Source organism: Phoca vitulina, unplaced genomic scaffold (genome assembly GCF_004348235.1).
Source record: "Phoca vitulina isolate PV1807 unplaced genomic scaffold, GSC_HSeal_1.0 scaffold5, whole genome shotgun sequence".
NCBI classification, from domain to species: domain Eukaryota; kingdom Metazoa; phylum Chordata; class Mammalia; order Carnivora; family Phocidae; genus Phoca; species Phoca vitulina.
In genome coordinates, this window is record NW_022589708.1 from 44,555,455 (window position 1) to 44,577,824 (window position 22,370).

The 22,370-nt window shown below is 38.3% G+C and overlaps 1 protein-coding gene across 2 annotated transcripts in view; it reads right to left on the reverse strand.

Annotated features, from left to right (window-relative positions):
• Nucleotides 1-19,229, reverse strand: part of TDRD3 (tudor domain containing 3) — a 156,061-nt gene extending 136,832 nt beyond the window's left edge. For both annotated transcript variants that reach the window (XM_032402894.1, XM_032402893.1), the window contains exon 1: nt 19,152-19,229. In XM_032402894.1, coding sequence (XP_032258785.1) covers nt 19,152-19,192 — 41 coding nt within the window. In that variant the 5' untranslated portion in view covers nt 19,193-19,229. The remainder of the gene's footprint in view (nt 1-19,151) is intronic.
• Nucleotides 19,230-22,370: the final 3,141 nt, after the last annotated feature.

A 22,370-nucleotide genomic window follows, 5' to 3' on the forward strand; every position in this document is an offset into this window, starting at 1 on the left:
GGGGTTAGAGGAAACATCGCTAAACAATAAAGACCATATATGAAAAAGCCACAGCTAACATACTCAATGGGGAAAAACAGAGCTTTTCCCTAGATCAGAACAAGATAAGGACTCCACTCTCACCACTTCTATTCAACAGAGTACTGGAAGCCCTGGCCACAGCAATCAGACAACAAAAAGAAATAAAAGGCATCCAAATTGGGAAGGAAGAAAACTTTCAGTATTTGCATATGACATGATACAATATATAGAAAACCCTAAAGGATCCACCAAAAAACTACTAGAACTGATACATAAGTTCAGTAAAGTTGCAGGATACAAAATTAATATGTGGGGTAGGGGGAATGTGAATCCTCCAATTATGTGGTTCTATTGTCTTGTAAGAGTCTAACTTTTCCCTTTTTCTTCTTTTCCTCTGACAATCAAATGGCCAAAGGAAGCTTTTTCCTTCCTTTTTGCCTTTTTTCTCTCCCAGAAGCAATATAGTTGAAGGATCATCCTTTTAATTCCTATTCTTTGAAATCAGTCTTAACCTTTTAAACAGAGTCTGTCCCTTTAAATCACATTCCTTTTCCTTTATATTGCATCTAATACTTTTTAAGTTGTATGCCTGCTCACTGTACAGCATCTATCACTTTAAATCTCTCACCTGGGGCTCTTAATTGGAACCTGTCCCTTTAAGATATGCAACTTTAAAATACTTTCCTGATATGCCAAGTTACCTTAGTATTTTCAGATCTAGGGTAGATTTCATCTTTCTGGTAGTCATTCCTATTCACTCCCAAGCCATTTCATTTTCATCTCTACTCTGCTTTTCCAATAGTTTTACAAGGTCTGCCTTGAATCACCAAAGCCCCACAGTAGGACAGGGTTGGAGTGGTGCTGGTTTTCGTTAATATTTCTTTTTATCCTCAGCTATTTGATAGTTTCAGCATTCTCTGTCTTTACATAATGTTGAGAGTGTGTTTTTTACACAGAATTTTCATATGCGTGCAGTTATTTATACAGTTTAAAAAGATTGGGGGAGCTTGTTCACGACACCATTTTCTAGCTATCAGAAGTCTGAGTGTGCTTTGTTCAATAAATAGATAAGCTGATTCTAAAATTCATATGGAAATGCAAAAGATCAAGGATAGTCAAACTACACCCAAGAAAAGATGAGGGCTTACACTAATTGATAACATTTCTTCTATTAAGTTTCATTAATCAAAACAGTATGATATGGGCATGGGAAAAATCAACTAGAAGAAGGAAACAGAATAGTGTCTAAATATAGACACACAGAATATGGTCAATAGATCTTCAACCAAAATGCCAAGTCAATCCAATAACGAAAGAAAAATCTTTTTAACAAATATTACTGAAATAACTGAATATTTGCATTAAAAAAACTAAATAAACCAGCCTCTTTCCCACGCTATACATAAAATTAATTAGGACATATATCTAAATATAACCCTAAAGCTTCTGGAAGAAACCATAAAAGAATATTGCCACAACTTGAGGTAGGCAACAATTTTTAGACAGAACATAAAATGCACTAATCACAAAAGAAAAAACTGACAAAACTGATCCTCACCAAAATTAAACATTTCTAATATCAAAAGATACTACTAAAAAAATAAACCAAAAAAAAGATGGAAAAATACATTCACAGCATATGTAGTTGTCAAAAGACTTATATCTAGACCATACAAACAATTCCTACAAATCAGTATTTAAAAGTCAAAGAATCCAATTTTTTTAAGTGGGCAAAAGACTCAAATAGATACTTCATAATAATATATACAAATGGCCAATAAGCACATGAAAAAGGGCTCAATATCTTAATAAATTTAATCATCAAGAAAATACACATTAAAACCAGAATGAGATACCATTTCATATCAGCATGAATGGCTAAAATTAAAAGGACTGAAAACATTGAATTTTGGTGAGAAAGTAGAGAATCCAGATGTCCCACACATTGTTAGAGTGTAAAATGTCACATATGTGGAAATAAAGTGGCTATTTCTGATAAAGATAAACATAAATCTGCCCTGTGATCCACCAATTCCACTCCTCGATATTTATTCAAGAGAAATGAAAACATAGGCCCACAAAAATACTTGTCTAAGGTGTTCACAGTCTTATTCCTAATAACCAGACACAAAAAACAACCCTAAATGGCTATCAACAGGAAAATGACTAAACAAATTATGGCACAGTTAACATGTAATACCACTCAACAATAAAAAAAAGAACGAACTACTGATACAGGCAAGAACATGAATGAATCTCAAAAACATGTCAAGCTTCTAAGAAGTCAGACAAAAATAATTCCATTTTTATGATGTCCAAGTACAAGAAAATTAATTCATGATGACAAAAGTCAGAAAAAGATGACCTGGAGGGAATAGGCCAGTGGAAGGGACAAAGCATGAGAAAACTTTCTTGGGTGACAGAAATGTTTTGTATTTTGTTTGGAATGGTGGTTCCATTAAGTGCACACAACTATCAAAACCTACTGCACTAAACACTTAAGACCTACACATTTTAAGGTATGTTAATTACAATGCAATTAAAAAAGAAAAGTCCCATCACTTTCTTTATTCAGTAAACATTTGAGCTCCTAGTCCTAGGAATTCAAAGATAAAAAAAGAACATAGTCACTGACTTCAAGTAAATTTAGTTCCAGTGAAGCTTAACTGACTTTCAGAGACATATGAATAATTACAGCACAATGAGTTAGAGATAAAATATTACAGGAACTCAAAGAAAGGATACCTTCTTCCTGTTAGAGAAGACTTCCTATAAAAGATGATGGCTATGTTTTAAAATAAAAGGCAGGGCACCCGGGTGGCTCAGTCGGTTAAGAGACTGACTCTTAATTTCAGCTCAGGTTATGATCTCTGTCTGGGTCTTGGGATTGAGACACTAGGCGTAGGCATTAGTGTGGGGCTCACCACTCAGCAGGGAGTCTGCTTCTGTCCCTCTCCCTCTTTCTCCACTCCTCCCCCCACTTGCAAGCTCTCTCTCTCTAAAATAAATAAAATCTTAAAATAAGATAATATAAAAGGCAAGAATCAACTAACTTAAATGGAGGAAAGCATTACAGACCGAAAGAGCAAGATAAGAAATGACACAATAATCATACCCAATATACCGCATACATGAGAGATCAATAAGCAGGCTGATGTGGCTGGAGCGGCAACTACAGAGAGGAAGGAGCAAGAAATGAAGCCAGAGACAAACAAGAGCACACACAAATCTTTGTAAGGAAGACAGACTTCATCCTGTAGGTGACAAGAAATCTAAAGGTTAAACAATCATTTTAGGTAACTTATTCTTTTTTTTTTTTTTTGCATTTTTTTATTTTATTATGTTATGTTAATCACCATACATTACATCATTAGTTTTTGATGTAGTGTTCCATGATTCATTGTTTGCATATAACACCCAGTGCTCCAATCAGTATGTGCCCTCCTTAATACCCAGCCCTGCCAATTTGGGAGAAGAAGAAGACCAATCAGGAGGCTTCTAATGTCCTCCCAAGATTTAAGGCCTGAAGTAGGAAAATATTCAGAAGGTAAAACTGACAGGACTGACTCTTAATTTAAATATAAGAGAATGGTAAGAGGCAAACTGACTCTTTGGTGACTGGTGAGATGAATGTACCATCGACTAATATCCTCCAATGCAGCAAAGAGGTCAGTAAGGAAAAGCCTGAAATGTACCTCACCAACAGGTTATTGATAACTTCAGCAAAAGCATTTCAGTAGTGTGGAAGAAGCACAAGTTCAGACTGCAGCAAACAGCAATGGCAACAGTAGGCACAGGTGAAAAAGTAGAAAATAACACAAAGACTGGTAACAGCATTCTGTGTATGTGCTACGTATGTGATAGAATCATACATGTGCTCAACATTAAAGCAGCAACTTTCAAAAGAAGGAAAAATACCAGAAAAGGCATTTATAAAATATTTTCTTAAAAAGGAAACTCAGATCTTGGAGAAAAATGTCTTAATAAATATCTACTTATTAAATGAATGCTTTAAATATAGCTTCATTCACATACTGGCTTGGAAATAGCACGGAAATAAGAAGGGAATCAAGCAGTAGTTGATCCTATCAGTCATGAGAAAGGTGAGTGCAAATATTCCCATCTGGCAGTAATCACTGCTTTTTCATCAACATGTTATTAAAATTTCATTAGTTAAAAAAAATAACATTCCTGCTCCTCTTCAGAAATCTAGATCTAAGAACTCCATTATAAGGTGTTCCTTTTCTTCCCTTAAAAATCTTTACACTTCAGGGCGCCTGGGTGGCTCAGTCGTTAAGCGTCTGCCTTCGGCTCAGGTCATGATCCCAGGGTCCTGGGATCGAGTCCCACATCAGGCTCCCTGCTCGGCAGGAAGCCTGCTTCTCCCTCTCCTACTCCCCCTGCTTGTGTTTCTGCTCTCACTATGTCTCTCTCTCTCAAATAAATAAATAAAATCTTTAAAAAAAAAAAAACTTTACACTTCAAAATACATTATTTTTTAATGTATTTTTATTAATATAAATGCAAATATAAATAAAAATAAATTTTCAGAAGGTATTTTAATTTTGAGGCATCCAATAAACTTATGAACTCTTAAGCAAAAAACATCAAAAAACCACCAGCACTAACACTAATGGAATAAATAGTATTAACTGATTTTATTTTTAAATTGTGGGGGAGGAAAGAAACAAGTCAAGGGCACTGAGAGCAAATCAGAATTCTCCATTTCTTCAATTTCCCTTAAGAAAAAATTCACTGATGAAGTTTATCTCTAAAGAACGTTTTTCTTTAAGTTGTCCCTGCCTGAATATTGATCTCTCAACCCATCCTTGAAATAGAAGCCAGAGTGATCTTTGTAAACTCAGCAAATCTGATCTTTTCATGGCCCTGATTTAAAACTCTTAGTGGATCTCTGGACCAGGTTGGTACTTGGGGAATCCATCAAGTCATCCATACAAAGTTCAGCCATTTGAGAGAAGAGTGATTCAATTTGCATATATCTTACAATTTGATACGTAAAATTAATCATGATTTTTACAGAAAAACTAATACACTCTTCAAAACTATTATATTCTTTAAGTGTGTGGATGAGCTGTCAAGATTGTAGTGATCTATTTAATTTAGCTAAAATTCAGGGCCTTGTTTCCTCAGTAATGGCATTTGCCTATTATTGGTTACATTTGTTAAATGGCATGCTTGCTTGTTATCACTATATTAGTTATATCTCAGTATACCACAGTGGTTAGGTGAAAAGTAAAAGTTCTGATGAAACATTCTATAATGAGAATAATGTCAAAAATGGAAACTGTGAAATAGAATCCCAGTGAATATGAATCTCTATATGGTGGGACTGGCAACTCTACAAGTTTGAAGACCCATATCCAAAAAGGAAAAATATGAATGAGTATAAGACTGGATATTGAAAAACTGGGTTTTATTAGACCCTTTGTGCCTAGTCCCCTGGACACTGTTAAAAAACTCCATCTACAGTTTTTGTCAAATCAAGGCATGAAATTTTTTTCATGAATTCAATTTCTCATCTAAAACAGCTTATTATTGGGGTGCCTGGGTGGCTCAGTCAGTTAAGCATCTGTCTTCAGCTCAGGTCATGATCCCAGCGTCCTGGGATCAAGCCCTGCATTGGGCTCCCTGTTCCGAGGGGAGCCTGTTTCTCCCTCTCCCTCTACCTGCCACTCCCCCTGCTTGTGCTCTCTCTCTCCTAAATAAAATCTTTAAAAATAAATCAATAAAAAAAACAGCTTATTACAAATAAATTAGGTTAATTTAAGTATGATTGGCTACCAAATAGGTTTTGTTATTTAAAGACAAACTTCTATATTTTACTCAGGATTGATATGTTTTAACAGGTTTTTCAACCTCACATCCACTGTTTCCTCCCATTAAGCAGTACTGATTTGATAAAAACTATCTGTAGTCTAGGTTTTCTATAAAATCCAAAAGTTGTCCAGGTGTGATAGAAATTGTCAATTGAAAGCAATGAAGGATTTCTATCTGCCCTAGGACATAATGGAAAAGTTCTATTAAAATCAGCAGACCATTTCAAAAACACCTGACAATTCTGTATTTGATAGAAAGCCCCACTGCAAGGAGTGGCACATTCCTATCAAATAGTTAGGATTTACTAATCTGTGAGGCAGCACCATTCATACCGGTCATTACAAATAAGGATATGAACAAAGACTGTGGTTGTTCTGGAAAGTTATTTTTGACAAATACTGGAAAAGTAGCATGTACTACTTATTCCACGTCTTCTAAGTAATAATGAACTAATAAATCTACTTCATTAATTACTTAAGACAGAGGCCAATAAACTTTTTCTATAAATGGGCAGAGAGTAAAAATTGTAGGTTTTTTGAAGGCCATAGGATCTCTGTCACAACTATTCAACTCTGTCCATGCCACAGATGCATGGTCTAGCTGTGTATGAATAGAACTTTATTAACAAAAGTAAGCATGAGGTCAAACTGGGCCATGGCTTGCCAACTCCTTACTTAGGATAAAGCTATATAATCCTTTTTCTTTAAAAGCTAGACTCAAGAGATGTATCTCTTAAAAAATGTATTTAATCTTTAAAAAATTATATTGTTCTGTGAATTTACTATTACATAACTGGCTCCAAACATTTAATTTTTAAGGAGGACATCTCATTACTCCTTAAATGAAATCCTTATTTATAAAACTAAAAGGCAAATACTTAATAACAATGCAACATTTCAACAAGAATATTAAATTACCTGCCCTCAGCTTCTGAGACTTACTAAATTCACATCCAAAATAAGAGATTGAATATTGATAGTTTTCCCTCTCAAATGTCTTTTCATTCTTCCTGTACAAGTGAAATAATATTATATGAAATATCCTATCTATCTGTATCACTTATCTTTAATTTGAGGCACAAACACTTACAAGATTACCAAATGGTAAGACATACTTTATAATGAGATTCAAAACCCATAAGATATAAGGATTTTGTCTTTATCAAGATAATCCTTTAAGAGACTATATAAGATATTTTAAAATAAAGGACTTTTTTCAAAAATAACACAATATCAGAAATGCATATATGTGCAAGTTACATGAATTTATTTATTGGCAGCAGTAAGTTATAAGAGTCCAGGCTTAACATGCAATAAAAAAAAATGCAAATATTTACTGGGCGCTCAGCATACGACAAGCAGCGTTCCGAACACTTTGAGTGTATCAACTCATTAATCCTCTTAAGTATACTATGGGTTAGGTCCCACAATTGGCACCACTTAACAGATGAGCAAACTGAGGCAGCAAGCAGTTAATTAATGTACTCAAGGTTATAGTTAATCAGTGGCAGAACCAGGACTGACCCTGGCTCAAGAGAGTTGGACTTCAGAGTCCATGCTTTTAACCACAAACCACATTGCTTCTCAAGACTCAGGTATATTTGTGTGGTCAACTATACTTCAGTTAAACCTTAAAATTAAAAAAATAAATAAATAAATAAGGAGGTATAAATTTAACTGAAAATAAAGGATACATGTGGTGTTTTCATAACTATTTTCTTTTTCTCAGTAATCTCTTATGGTAACCCAATTTTCTGATATAATTCTAATCAATTAATTCTAATTAACTAGTAATTCTAATATAAATTAACTACTCAAAGTCACGTAATTTACTAATCTCAGTTCCAAACACAAATCAATTCCAGCTCACAGCCTGTTCCTCTTCCACAATGCTGACTTCCTGCTGACTTCTTAGTTCCTGTACACTGGGTACGTAGGCAAAAAAGAAAAAAAAAACTGGTGCTGTGGGGCAACACGAGGCAAGCCATAACAGCAACAAGCAAGCTGAATATAACAAAAACATTCAGTCAAACAGCCTATTTTTCCACTTTGAAAGTACATGTCTTAGATACACAGAAATCTATAATCAGACATTTTTTAAATATACTTTTGCTTAAGGCAGTAGAGCATTACCAGTAACGAAAAACAATTCAATTTACACATGAAAGTTACTGTGATAAGGTGAAACATTTTAAAAGACCACCAACAGTCCAATTCAATTTTATTTTCCATGAAAACATGTTTAGGCAGGCGTAATTCAAACAATGTCAAGCAATGTTAGCCAATATGACAACGGCACAGATAAGTCTCATAACACCGATTGTAAACTAATATTAGTTCGTATTAATTCATAACTAAAAGTATAAGAAAGTTACAAAATGCAGTGGAAAGGTATTACCTCATAACAAACATGACCATTCTTTAATGTGTCATACTAGATATCAACCACATGATTAAACGAAGAAGGCTTGCAATCCTCTTTTATAAGCAAATGTAATACATACATACTTACTACTTATTATTATAGAGTGACATTTAATTAGGGAAAGAGGGCTTTGCAAGCTAAGAAGTCCTTTACAAACAAGATTATCACTAAAAATAATTTTAAAAAAATTTAAGTAGAATATTAACAAGTAAATTAAATCAAAAGTATAAAATCCAAAAAAACAATGCCTCATTCATTCACACCAAATTCATGCAACTATACCATAATTTGAATAATATCAGTAAGTGAAAAATTCAAAATGTGTTCAGGTAGAAGGGAACTACTTCAGGTGTGGTCCATGGATCCACGCCAGTCTTCAAACTCTTTGTTACTGCTTCATGATGGAATAAGTACAGAAACTGAAGTGAGCATTTAGAATCTCTTAGAGCAATTTGACATTGCTACAAGATTTTGTACTTTACAAAAGTACTGATGTGTGAAAAACTGGAAATTTTAAAAACTGGCAACAGCTTGAGAATCACTGAGCTAGACCACATTTCCCAGAATCCCTTTCAGGTAGGTGAGACTAAGTTCTTGGAAACCAAGGAAGTGACGTTTCCCACCATTCCCATTAGGGAACTGACTCTATGGCTCTCAGCTGCCCTTTCCCTTCCTGCGACCTAAAACTCACATGTGGCAGTGACTCTGCTATATACACAGAAACAATGACAATACCCTAAGTGGTGCTTCTTCAACTTTAATGTACAAAAAAGTCACTAGGAAAATCCTGTTAAAACACAGATGCTGATTTAGTAGCACTGTGGTAGAGACTGAGATTCTACATTGCTAACAAGCTACCAGGTAATGCTAATGATACTGATCTTAGGACCATACTTGGAGTAGCAGGTGTTAGGGGACAACAAAACAGTAAGATGGAAGGGACCTGGGTCCCTAAATGACAGCACAAAGCAGATTCCCCATCACTGTGTGTTGTTTTGTGATGAGGAAAAAAAAAAAGCTATGATTTTTAGACCTTTGTAATATGGGGTCTTTGTACATCAGCCTAGATTTCAACCTATCTAATATAGAGCAGTTCTGTAAATATTAGAAGGGTATACCTCAGGCCAGTTTTGTGTTTTAATTAAAATAACATCAATATAAATGCTTATTCACATAAGTATAAACTGGTAAAAACTTCAAGGCCCTATTGCCCCTTCAAGATAATCAGATTCCAGAATACACACTATGATTTGTCATGTATCATTTAAATATTATTACTCTGTACCCATTAACATCTATACCACTACACTGCACTATCTTTTTCATGATGTCAAATCAAAATTTAATGAGTACAATGGCAGGTGTCTCTGTGTAGCAAAGAACAGCTAGATGTGTTTACCAAGAAAGTTAAAAGTTATTTTGGGTGGTTACTTTGCACCAGCAATGATGTAAACAGAGATACAAAAATGGGCAATGAAATTTCATGGTATTGATAGAGCAATCATATTTTTAATGTATGTATATAAAATACATTCATTTTACCAATGGTTAATTATCAAAGAAACACCTAATTAACATATGCTTATAAAGACTTCTTTTTTTTTTTTTTTTTAAGATTTTATTTATTTATTTGTCAGAGAGACAGAACACAAGCAGGGGGAGAGGCAGGCAGAGGGAGAAGCAGGCTCCCCACCGAGCAAGGAGCCCGATGTGGGACTCGATCCCAGGACCCTGGGACCATGACCTGAGCCGAAGGCAGCCGCTTAACTGACTGAGCCACCCAGGTGTCCCGCTTATAAAGACTTCTAATAAATGCGTAATTAAAGAAAAAAAAGTAAAAACAAAGCAAATAACCACAACCAGAAAAAGCAGTCAAAAAATGTTACCAGCAGCAATCAAAATAAAGAAAAAGTATATCCTGATCCTGTAAAACTTCAAAATGTCCAAAGAAGTGTCTGATAGAGCCTGGGTTTTAACCCTGTACCACCCCTCCCCAAGAAGCACAACTAAGGAAAGAAGTAAATCAACACAATCCTGGAAAAATCTCACTGTTACTCACAATTTAGAGTGAAACAAACCAAGAGACTCAGCAGGCAGCCTGGACAAAAGATCATGGCAAACCCCCAGGAACAGAGGCCGCTGCATTCCAACCTAGGCTCTCAGCTCCGGGAGAAAGGGTCAATAGTATCTGCCATTCTGAGTATGGTAAACTGAGGAAGGCCACTGAGAAGAAACCTATTTTACACGTTTTGTAACCTAACTAGCAACATACACATGGTCTTTTTTGGTGTTCATAATTGAAAGTCAACAAAAGAACAACCTGTGCTTGGCAGGGTCCTCATATTAAAACCCAATGGACTGGAACCCTCTGCCAGCTTACTAAACTGGAAGGTGTCCAAGTGCCTACCGCTTTGCCTCATCAAAGGCCACAGAATGAATTACAACCTCATCATCCTAATGCCTTTCTAACCAGGGACCCCAAGATAACAAGCAATTCTGAAATACCAAAAGAAAAGTAAAAATTTGTAGCATCTCATAAAATATCAAATGAGTAAAGAAATAATTAGGACCTAGGACAAACTTATACTAAAAACAAACTTCTGAAAATAATTTCTATAAACATTGTTTTGAGAGAGAACATCTCAAAGCCGTACAGGAACAGTTGGTTGTCCCATGCAAAGAAATGTTATCAACATATCTGTAAGTGTATGTTTGTGTTCAGGCAGAAGTAAGTATCAATATAGAGAAAGCTTTAACAGGTTACTCCCTGCATTTCTGTAAAAATTACATTTTTTTCATAAAATTGATTTTTAAAATTTCACATTCATTTCACAAGTAACAATTTTCTACTCTATACAAAGCTTGAATAAGTTTCATGTTCCTTGAGAATAGAAAAACAATATGATGAAACATCCTGAGACTAATTACAATGGTACTAACATTCATTCCACAAGCATTTCTGTGTCTACTGTGGACTTCACACCCTGCTAACTGCTAGGAATGCTATAGAAACATGACAAAACTTGATCCTTGTCCTACAGGATCTTACAAAACATCAATCAAACTATTTTGACTAAATAGAAAAACTGGATCTAATAATATTAGAATATATTTATGGCAAAAGGAAAAATTATTTCATTCATTTTATCATGATCATCTATCAACTTTCTGGACACTTAAACTTGCATACATCCCTCTTTCTCTTTCAGAACAAAACTTAAACTGAATTAATTCCAAAAGCCATTATAAAATGTTGGCTTAATTTATTTAGCAAGTGTTCCCATCAACATTTATGTTTAATGTTTCAGATTATATATTTTTAAAAATCTACCTTTATTAATTTTCAAACTTCTCAAGGTCTTGCTTAGGAATTTAGTAAAATAAAAATGTTTTTTTTCTTAACGTCTTCACTTAATATCCATGACAGACTGTCTCCTGAAAAGCTGCAGCTGAATTTTATTTGCATTTTATTTTTAAAGATTTTATTTATTTATTTATTTATTTGAGAGAAAGAGAGAGAGAGAAAGCATGAGCAGGGGGAGGGGCAGTGAGAGAAGCAGGCTCCTCCCCGAGCAGGGAGCCCAGTGTACGGCTTGATCCCAGGACCGTGGGATCATGACCTGAGCGGAAGACAGACACTTAACCAAGTGAGCCACTCAGACGCTCCCCTTTGCATTTTATATTTAAAGGAGTTTTGAGGGGATGGAGGTGGAATTTAAAAAAAAGGGACCTTCAGATACCTAAATTTATAAAAAATGTTTTAAAAACTGATCTGAATCTCTAATATCAGCAAGTCAGTAATCCAATACTGACCTAAGCAAATAATCTTGTCACAAAACTCTTAAAGATATGTACATTTTCTCTTTTCAGAAAAGTTAATGATTTCATATTCCAATGCTTTTCCCTCTCTCTGGCAGCTCCTAAAAGGCTAATTCTCCTTTAAAATGCTGAAATTCCTCAGTGCTTGAACCTAGCCTCTTCTCACTTTAAGCTTGATTTTTTAGATCATAGATCAGTGCTATCTAATAAAAATATAGTGCAAGCCACATACATAATAGTAAAAAGAAATATGTGAAATTAATTTAAAAATATATTTTAACACAATATACTGATAGCATTATTTCAATATGTAAACAATATTAAAAATGAATGAGAGATATTTATATCCTTTTTTGTACTAAGTCTTCCAAACCCAGTCTGTATTAGACATTTACAGCACATCTGAATTTGAGTTAGACGTGTATCAAGTATTCAGTAGCCACATGTGGCTAATGTCTACCATACTGGACAGTGCAGCCTTAGATGATCTTATCTATGCACTGCTTCAGTCATCAGCTATACTTGAATGACTCCAAATTTATATCTCTAATCCAGTCTTCTTCCTAGTGCAAGATTAGTATTTCCTAATGTCTAACTGGCATCTTCTTTTAGATGACTCAAAGGCACCTCACACTCCAATAATGTCCAACTTCAATTCATGATCCACCCTTCAAAAGTGTGTTCCTTTTCTAATACTCCCTATCTAAACGTATTGTAAACAATTCAGGTATAAAAGCCAGAAACCTAGAAATCAACCCCTTGACACCTCCTTCTCTCTCTTTCCCAAATACAATCCATCTAAAAGTTCTGTCCATTTTACTTCCTAAATATCAATCAAATCAATCTCTGCTCTCCATCTCAATCATCACCACCACTCTATCCATCCATCTACTCATGCCAAGCTCTGAGCCATTTTCTTCAATGCAAGCATTTCTCAAAATTTAACTACAATGTCATCGCTACTTCAAGCCTCCCAACCCCTGATAAAACTTTCCAACTGATTTCTATTGCCTCCAGAATAAAAGGCCCAAGCCTCATGATCTAGACCCTAAGTATCTCGCAGTCCCATCTCCCTATACCGTCCCTATCTTGTCCTCCATTCATCCCAGTCCTTCAGACCTTTGTACTCACCATGCTCCCTACTGCCTTATGAACTTTGCATATGCTTCTTTAACCTTACTTAACCTATTTAATTCCCACTCATCCTCCAGATCTCAGGGACGCATTCTATGACCACCACAAAGACACCAAATTTCCCTTTTATAAGCTCTTCTAGAACTATGTCCCTTTTCATCTCTGGTATATTTTACAGATGCAATGTTTGAATATATAGTTAATGGCTTTCTCCCCATAAGACTACATCTGATTGTACTAAAGAAAGTGTCTGCTACAGCAAGATATTTAATAATTATTTGTTGAATGAATGCATCAATGAATCTGCCTTGTTTTTTCCCTAGACAAAGACTAGACACCATATGAGATGGCATATACAACACACCCTGCTTACACATCATTAGTTCTGGAAAGCCTTCCAGACTTCCCAAGTAAAATGCCACTATATAGCATGTTTAAATTCTGACTGACTTGTATGTCATCACAAAAACTAACAGTTCCTTGTGTATAAGAGGCATAACATTTACTGCGTGTATTTCAGTACACACATTACTATATAGGGTTACATATTTCTCTGCATTATTGCAGAGACTTACTGTTGTAAAGATACCATACCTTCAGCAGCACTATCCTAAGATAAGGGTAGCTATTTGTCTCCACTATAAAGGCTGTAAAGCTGTAATAAGTGTAAGAAGTATTCACACATGCACACAGACTCACACCCACAGAGTAAGGGTGTGAAACCTGTTGGGGTGACAGTACTAAGGCACACGTAGGATCTATCCAGCCCTGGAGCATGATGTGGTTCTTTCCCCTTTCTCTCTATCACCAGGGTGCTTCTTTTCTGCTCTCAGTATCTTTGATTTGACACCCCTGTTAATATTTTACATTATCACCACACATTTTTTGGCCTCTCTTCTCTGCTTTTTTTTATTTTCATTCTATGAAAACAAAAGTTTTTCAATTTTTACATAAATTGTTTTGCATTGCTGGGAGTGCAGTCTGCTTCTTCTAAAAATCATCTGGAGGTAAAGTCTTCTTCAGCTACTTCCAGATCCTACACCTTACAAAAAGTCAGAATTTCTAGAGAGATGGGACTTAACTGCAACATGGTAAGTCAAACTGCCAATATCCTTCTTTTGTCAAAAGGAGAAAACATAAGCTGAAAAAGTTGATGTAGTTATATTTTTATGGTTCTTGAAATGTTACTATGTAATTTTTACTTGATTTAGCAAATGCTGCTGTGTGAGAGGAGAAAATTATTTTCAACTTGCTGAGGTAGCAAGTTTCTTTTTATGCCCCCTTTATGCTTGAGGCAGTCAAGTCTACACGCAGTTGAAACTAGATTTATAGGTTATTCACCAAAAAAAGTCACTGCAAACAGCACCTTGAAACCTTAAAACTTGCACAGTTTAACAGAATATCCAGGCATTTTTAGCAGTTTATAGTATCAGTAGAAGCCGCCAGGCAATATGTAACATATTTTAAGACAGAAGGTCAACAAGGCTTATTACTGTTGAACTATAATTTCACAAACAATGTAAACCAAAGAGATAGTTAAAAATGCTCATTAAAGAAATCGGAAATGGGGGCACCTGGGTGGCTCAGTCAGTTAAGCGGCTGCCTTCAGCTCAGGTCATGGTCCCAGGGTCCTGGGATCGAGCCCCGCATCAGGCTCCCTGCTCGGCAGGAACCCTGCTTCTCCCTCTCCCACTCCCCCTGCTTGTGTTCCCTCTCTTGCTGTGTCTCTCTCTGTCAGATAAATAAATAAAATATTTTATAAAATAAGAAATCGGAAATGTTTCAAAATAGGACGTCTCTGATAAGCTCCCCTGAAAACCAAACATAAAGCAACTGGTTTCTTCTAGGGTTCTTCAACATGATCTATTATTGTTTCAGCTAAAAAAAAAAAAATTGTTTTAATGGTTCTGATCCTTTCCGAAACGGTGTATCAAGAGTATGTTTATATCAAAGTGGTAATGATAAAATATTTTACAATTCTAGACAATAAAATATCTTGCACTTAATATACAACTTGTAAAGAACTACCAATATTCTTTGCAAATGTACTTCTGCCTAAAAGTTATGTTGGAATATGATGGGAGCAAAACTTTTATACCCTTTGTATAAACTCTTCTCATATGACTGTTACCAAAAGTGTAGCACGTAAAAGTAAAGTTATGTTGATGGTGCTGTAAAGGTTGCTTCCCATCTGAAAACAGATCATTCACCAGCAATCTCCTGGGGAAGAGGTGTGTCTCTCAAAACAGAAGCCATACAAGAAAGGTGCAGGGTGGGCTACAGAACCAGAAATCTGACTTTCTTGGTCTTGATCATTAATGTGTTTGGGAGGAAGCTTCTACATGATGGCATGTGAAAAGAAGCTCTCCATCTGTGGATAGGTCAAAAGTTAGAAATTAGAAATTCCAGCAAATTCTCCTGAAGTACCACTTTGAAATAGCTATCTCAAGGCAACATGTGGAAGAGGGCAGGCCCAAGACAAAAGAGCATTCACTTTATACTCCATACTGCCATTGTGCTTCCTATTTTATTTATCTCACAGTTGTTCTTCTCTAGTGCTAAATTTTAACAAAGACTTTTATAAGCTGTAGTCTTTCTTAGTTGTTCAAAGGTGAAAGAAAGGGAAGGGAGTTTGGTGGTATACACTTGGGCCAGCGGATGGTCAGTATGGTGGTAGCACCAGTAATCAAATAGAACACAAAGGAGAAGGTGAAGTTCAAGGGGAATCAGGTAAGAAGACTTGTGTGTTCATCCTTCTATTTCCCCTCTAACAGAAACACAAAGACAAAAACCCCAGAGCACAACCTGGTTAAGCCTTGCATGTTAGAAATCTGGAGTTTCTAAGAAACTGTGTTCCTTCAGAATAAAGTGGAAACACTATTTCTCATGCTACCTTATGGTATCTTCAACTCAAAATTGCTAGGTAAGGCAAAGACATACAATGTAGTGCCTTACCTTTCAGATACCTTAGACTTTGCAAAACACAGAATTAACCATTTTCAGATAACTCTAATCAGCACTTAGGTGGGCCACTGCAAGATAAAGCTTTCTTTGTTTCCAAACTCCTCAGCACAAGCACCTTATCTTTCCCAAAGAAGAAAGTAAATTTACACACCACAAAATGCTTTAATCCAATTTTCTATTTTAAAATGTGTTATTTTTGATCAACAATTTAAATTAGAAGTGGTCACCATGGCTTGATGGAAATGAGTTTTGAATCTTTATTCCACACATTTGGGCAGTATTCTTGGATCTGCCACTTATAACTGAGCAAATCTTTGATTCCCTCTGTGCTTCAGCATCCTCATCTGCACATAAGGGTGTTAAGCTGTGCCATCACTAATTCTATGGAAAATACCTTTTCAAAAACACAATCTCAACTAATTATGTTCTAACATGTTCCTATTTTTTGAAATTTCAAAAGGTTGAGATTTCTATAAAAATTCTGAAAATTCAAAAGGTTAGTAGAAATATGCAATTCCCCCTTAAGGGGAATCTCCAAAGAGAAAAAACAAAAAGGCATTAAGTAAATCTGTTATTGAGACAAACTGAGCCAAATCTCCTCTCATAGTGAAGTTTATTCCACACATATAACTAAACACTACAAGAGATCAATGTAGTATTTAGTGCATTATTTAAACATAACCACCACACTGTGGTGGTACTCTATGGTCCTAAATTCTTCCAGTGCTCTTCTCTGCCTAAACTTTTGAGATTCTGCATTTTAACATAGTAAGTCTCTACTTAAATATAAGATCTATATAGGCTACCTGAACACCTACGATCCTTCCTCTCTTCTTTGGCACAAATCTAATCTGTTCAAGACCCATTAGGAATTACATGTAAACTCCCAGAAAAAGTCTTATTAGACCCGCAGATTACTATTGCCTTTATGAGTCACTGCCATACAAAAGCAACAAAGTCTGGTGGAAGAAGAAACATGTCAAACAGATCATTTGCAACATAAAGTGACAAATGTTACAATATAACATTGCTAGGGACTTATCACCAAGTAACAAAAAAGGGAGGCACTAGCTAAGCTTGGGTAGAGACCCTGGCTATAGAATTCTGATTGGCAGGGGCATTCCAAGGTCAATTGTATCAGACTTTACTAAGAACCTACACTGTAGTGGCTCCCTGGCACTACAAATACACAGAAAAATAAGTTGCAGTTCCCCACCCTTAAGGAGCTTGTAGTCCAAAAAAGAACAATATGTGTTTGGAACCAAAATAAATGAGACTAGCCTTTGGAGGTGGGGTCATGTTGGAAAGAAGTAAAAGACCAAGTTTGTAAATGAAATCGTGTAACTAGGTTGAAGAACTAAGGTTCAATCTAATGAAGAACGGAGAGAAACTCAAATAAAAGAGTGATCCAAGATTATCCAAAACATCCTTGTGAGGTAAAGAAACTGAAGGTAGAGATTCCAGAACAAAAATAAAAACCGAGTACGGTGAGTTTTTAACTCCGTAGCCTGTCACCCTAATGGTGTTGTACGCAAAAACTATGGGAACAACAACGCATAATAGTTAAAAGCACCAGATTTGGAACCAGCTCCCCTGTGCTCACCTTTCAACTCCACCACTTCCTAGCTAGGTCAGGAAAGTTACTTAACGGTTCTGTGCCTGTCTCCTCACCTGTGAAGGAAAGTGCCTGCACAGCCAGAAGCCCCTTCTTCAAAACATAAGTGTTGTTACATCATTCCAATCGAAAACTTTATTCACAAAATCAAATACATATCTTTTAGGCACTTGTAGCCTCCATAACCTGGCCCAACCTTTCTGGTCTTAATCCTCATTGGACACCCTCCTACTTCCACGAACCACAGGATCTAGTGTCAGTTCTGCAAACCAATAAGCACTTTCCTACTTATGTGTCGCCTCTCCAGTGGTTGTCTAGAAAGCCTTTTCCTCACCGGTCTTTCAAAACCTACTTCTCTAGGAAATGAACTCTCCTTCCCCTCCAATTCCACAGCACATTTACCTGCCCCTCTGCACAGTTTGCCACTGTTTCCCGTTTTTGTGTTTGTTCCTGTAATGCCTCCCTCTCTCCCCTTTTCACCAAAATAGTGAACTTTCAGAGAGCTGGGGCAAATCTTTTTTATCCTCCTTCCCACCCCTCCTCTCAGACTGTGCCTATGCAGGCCTGCAAAAGCGTTACTGAGTTAAATTGGATGTTAACAACCGTAATGGCCTCAGTTCCAGAAACTGCTTAATTTCGCATAATTTTTTTTACTGCTTTCAGGTTCTAAAATCTTAACATGAAACGTCTTTAAAAATCAGAACACTGCCATCGCTTCAAGAAAAGTTCCACGGAGCACCCACACGAGTTGACAATGAGGTCATTCTTAGCTTCAGAAGTTGTGTGTGTGCCACGGAGGGCAGCTTCACACCGGTCGGTACACACTGCTCTGAAATTAGGAGAAAGAGGCGGCCGGGCAGCACACGGGCTTGGCTCTGGTCGGCCCTCAACTTCCTGCGGGCCCGCGGGCTCCGGCCGCGCTCGCCCCTCTCCGCCACACTCGTTCCTCCAGCCCTCGCCTCCCCTCGTCCCGCCGCAGCAACTCTCCCCAGAGCGGCGCGGACAGCGTGGCAGATCCTCCGGGGCGGATCCGCTCGGGCCTGGGCCGCCAGCCACCCTGCCTGCTCTGCTCGCGGCCCCCGGCCTCTCCCCGGCCCGCCGCCCGCCGCCCCGGGCCCAGGCCGCGCCGCCGCGGCCGCCCCGAGGGGAGCTGGGGGACTCGCCCGGCTCCGCGTGGCGCCGGGGGCGGAGCCGGCCCGAAGGGCCCGGGGAGAGGCCGGGGGCGGGCGGCGGCCTCCGCCTACCCCGACACGCACCCCACCGCCCCCAACCCCAACCCTCCTCGGGGCCCCGGCCCGCGCCCGCGGCCGGGCGGCCGGCGGGACTCGCCACTTACCAACCCGCCTGGGACAACGCCGCGCCGGGGACCTCAGACATGGTAGCTGCTTAGGCCGGGGGTAGGGGGGGGCTAGGGTGGGGGTGGGGGGGTAGGCCTCCTACTTGAGACCAAAAAAAAAAAAAAAGAAAGAAAGAAAGAAAAAAAAAACCGAAAGAAAAGAAAAGAAAAAAAAAAAAAACTCCTCTGGTCGGCTCTGCAACTGGGCATGCTCAGTGCGGCCGGCGCTTCCGCGTGCGGGTTCCGCTCGCCGCGTTTTCCGAGCGGCCGCAGGGGCAGGCCTGGCGTGGGGCTTGGAGGTTACAGCCTGGCGGAGGCCGTGATGCCCCACAGACCCGCTGGGGTCTGGAAATCGCAGGCCAATTTGTGAGCAAGGACCACGAGACTTTGCTCTCCATCGAAGGCTGGTTATTTTTTGTTTGGGGTCACTTTTCTGAGTTGCACACCTTGGAAACGAATGCAGACTTTTTTTTTTTTTTTTTTTTGTACAGCAGAAAGTAACGCCCGCGTTTCCAGCGCCGAGAGGCGGTCACTTCACCAGAGACCAGGATATGCTAGAGCTGAGACGGATGGGTCGGTTGAGAGGCAGTGCTTCCAGTTTGGGGACAGTGAAACTCAACGAAAGAGGTGTTGCCAGCCACTCTGCATAGGAAAAAAGTTTACTTTTTTTTTTTTTTTTAATAAAGACTCGCTCCATTCACTCTGCTTTTCGATCTGCCCCTACGCAAAGGAAAGAATAAAGTCGCATTTTTTTCGACTCCCCACAGGCAATCAGTTTGTAGAGGTTGGAGCACAATGAAAATGATGAACCCAAGAAAACCTGAACTTAAGGGACATGGGTAAATTGGGCAGTTGTGTCAGTGCTTGTTTTCTCTGTCCCTCTGCCACTAGACCCGTCCAAAGTCCCAGCGCGGTCCTGTGACGGTAGCACCGGCTTAACCGGGCCGGGATGGCTCCACAGCCTCCTCGTCCGTGTCCTTCTCTGGCCCCCAGGATGGCTGAAGCGCAGGGGCTGGTCCCCCGAGTGAGCCTGCGCGGCGGCGTCGCCGAACGGCGCGTTGGACGCTCCAGCACGATTGGACGGCTGAGACTGACGACAGCCAATCGGGGAGGAGCAGGTGGAAGGGGCCGCTGGCCGGGGAGACACTCCCTAAAAGTTTGCTCCGCCCTCCATGGTTTTCCACCTCTGCGGCTACTCGGCATGAAGACGCTTCTATGTAGCTCCGGCCCCAACTGTCAAGTCACGGGGAGAAACCGAGAACTTAAGCCCCATCACCCGCCGCTACCTCATCTGAAACCATCACCACAAACACAGACTTGGAACAGAGACTGCGGAACTGGGCAGAGCCGCTCCGGGGATTGGGGAGGAAATTGACAGTTACAGAAGGAAGGAAATAATTGCCATGGGTGGAGCTCAATACAAATTGGAACTCAGTACAAATTTTTCTCCTTTTAACTGGGAAACTCCGTTTGGGCTTTCCAAGGCATAGTTTTAAAATCGTGATGCTATCGAAATATGTTTTTAAGCACATTACTTATTTTAATGAAAAGTATTTCCAAGTACTTAGAATCAGAAATAATTCCATCCTATTCCCTGCAATTTGCAGTAGTATACTGTGTTTAGACCATACACATGCTACAAGTGTATTTCAATTTAATGGCACCAGTTATCCTACCCAGGAGTCAGGAAAAGATTTGTAATTCTGAAGGTAAATAGATGATTCAAATTGCTAATAATTTTTATTGGTGTTAAATAGGATCTACTCTTACCAATTATTTACATTTTGCAATTAATGTAAGTTGTTAACTATGAAAATGATATGCTGTCCTAGTGTCAGAATTCTTCACTGGCTAAATGTGAATCCCTTACACGTTTGTTCTCATGGTGCAGTGTAGTAAGAATTTACCATCGCATAGCACTTACAATAACTTTAATAAAATGCTCCATGAAACGCTATATCCCCTTACTTTAAGAAGTGTTTTTAAAGAATAGGTTGAGGATTCCCACTGGAAAAATTTGGGACAATATTACCATCAAAAACAATGACAATAATTTATTGAATTAAAAAAAATAGGTAGGGGCGCCTGGGTGGCTCAGTTGGTTAAGCGACTGCCTTCGGCTCAGGTCATGATCCTGGAGTCCCGGGATCGAGTCCCGCATCAGGCTCCCTGCTCGGCAGGGAGTCTGCTTCTCCCTCTGACCCTCCCCCCTCTCATGCTCTCTGTATCTCATTCTCTCTCTCAAATAAATAAATAAAATCTTTAAAAAAAAAAAATAATAAAAAATAAAAAAAATAGGTAAAATGCATTTCAGAGTGGCACAAAACAAGTGGTACCTTGGCTGGCTCAGTTGGTAAAGCATGTGACTCTTGATCTTGGAGTTGTAAATCCAAGCCCCCCATTGAGTGTAGAGATTACTTAAAAACAAAATCTTAAAAAGAAATAAATAAAAGGAGAAAGGATGAAAGCTTTTCTTTCAGAGGCATACCAGAGAATAAATGTAGAACAACTGATAGAATTAGAAAATCACCATTTTCCGAATCATTCACAACTGATGCAGGCACAGTTCATCAAAGGATGCTAAAAGCCACTGGTGAAAGTTGGTAGGTGTACAGGATCTTCACACAGTCTCAAGGTATCAAGCCATAACTTAATTATTACAAAAGAAAAAATGTACCTTTACCTTAATAAAGAAAATCACTGCCTTAAACAAATGACTAAAGCTAGAATCACTAATGGGACAATCTGATATGTGCTTACTGATGTAGTGCAATTAGAAATACACAACATCATTGCCAAAATTGTTTAACCTGAATTTAATCAAGCTTCTAGACAATAGTTCCCAACCAGGAGCTGGATCCCCATCCCACACCCTACCCCTTACCCAAGTGGACACATTTGACAATGCCTGGAGACATTTTCAGTTGTCATAACCTGGGGCGGGGGAGGGGGATGGTGTTACTGCATCTAACGGGTACTGCTAAACATTATACAATGGACAGGACAGATTCCCCACAACAAATAATTATCTGGCCCAAAATGTCAATAGTGCCAAGGTTCAGCAGCCCTGGTCTAGATATAAGCAAAAACGTAAAGGATATATAGAGGATACTGGAACAATCAAACAGAAGAAACAGGCAGATAAATCCAGAATGTGGCATATTCTATAAGAAACCTGTCCTGGACTGTTTATTGAGCCAATATAATTAAAAAAAAAAA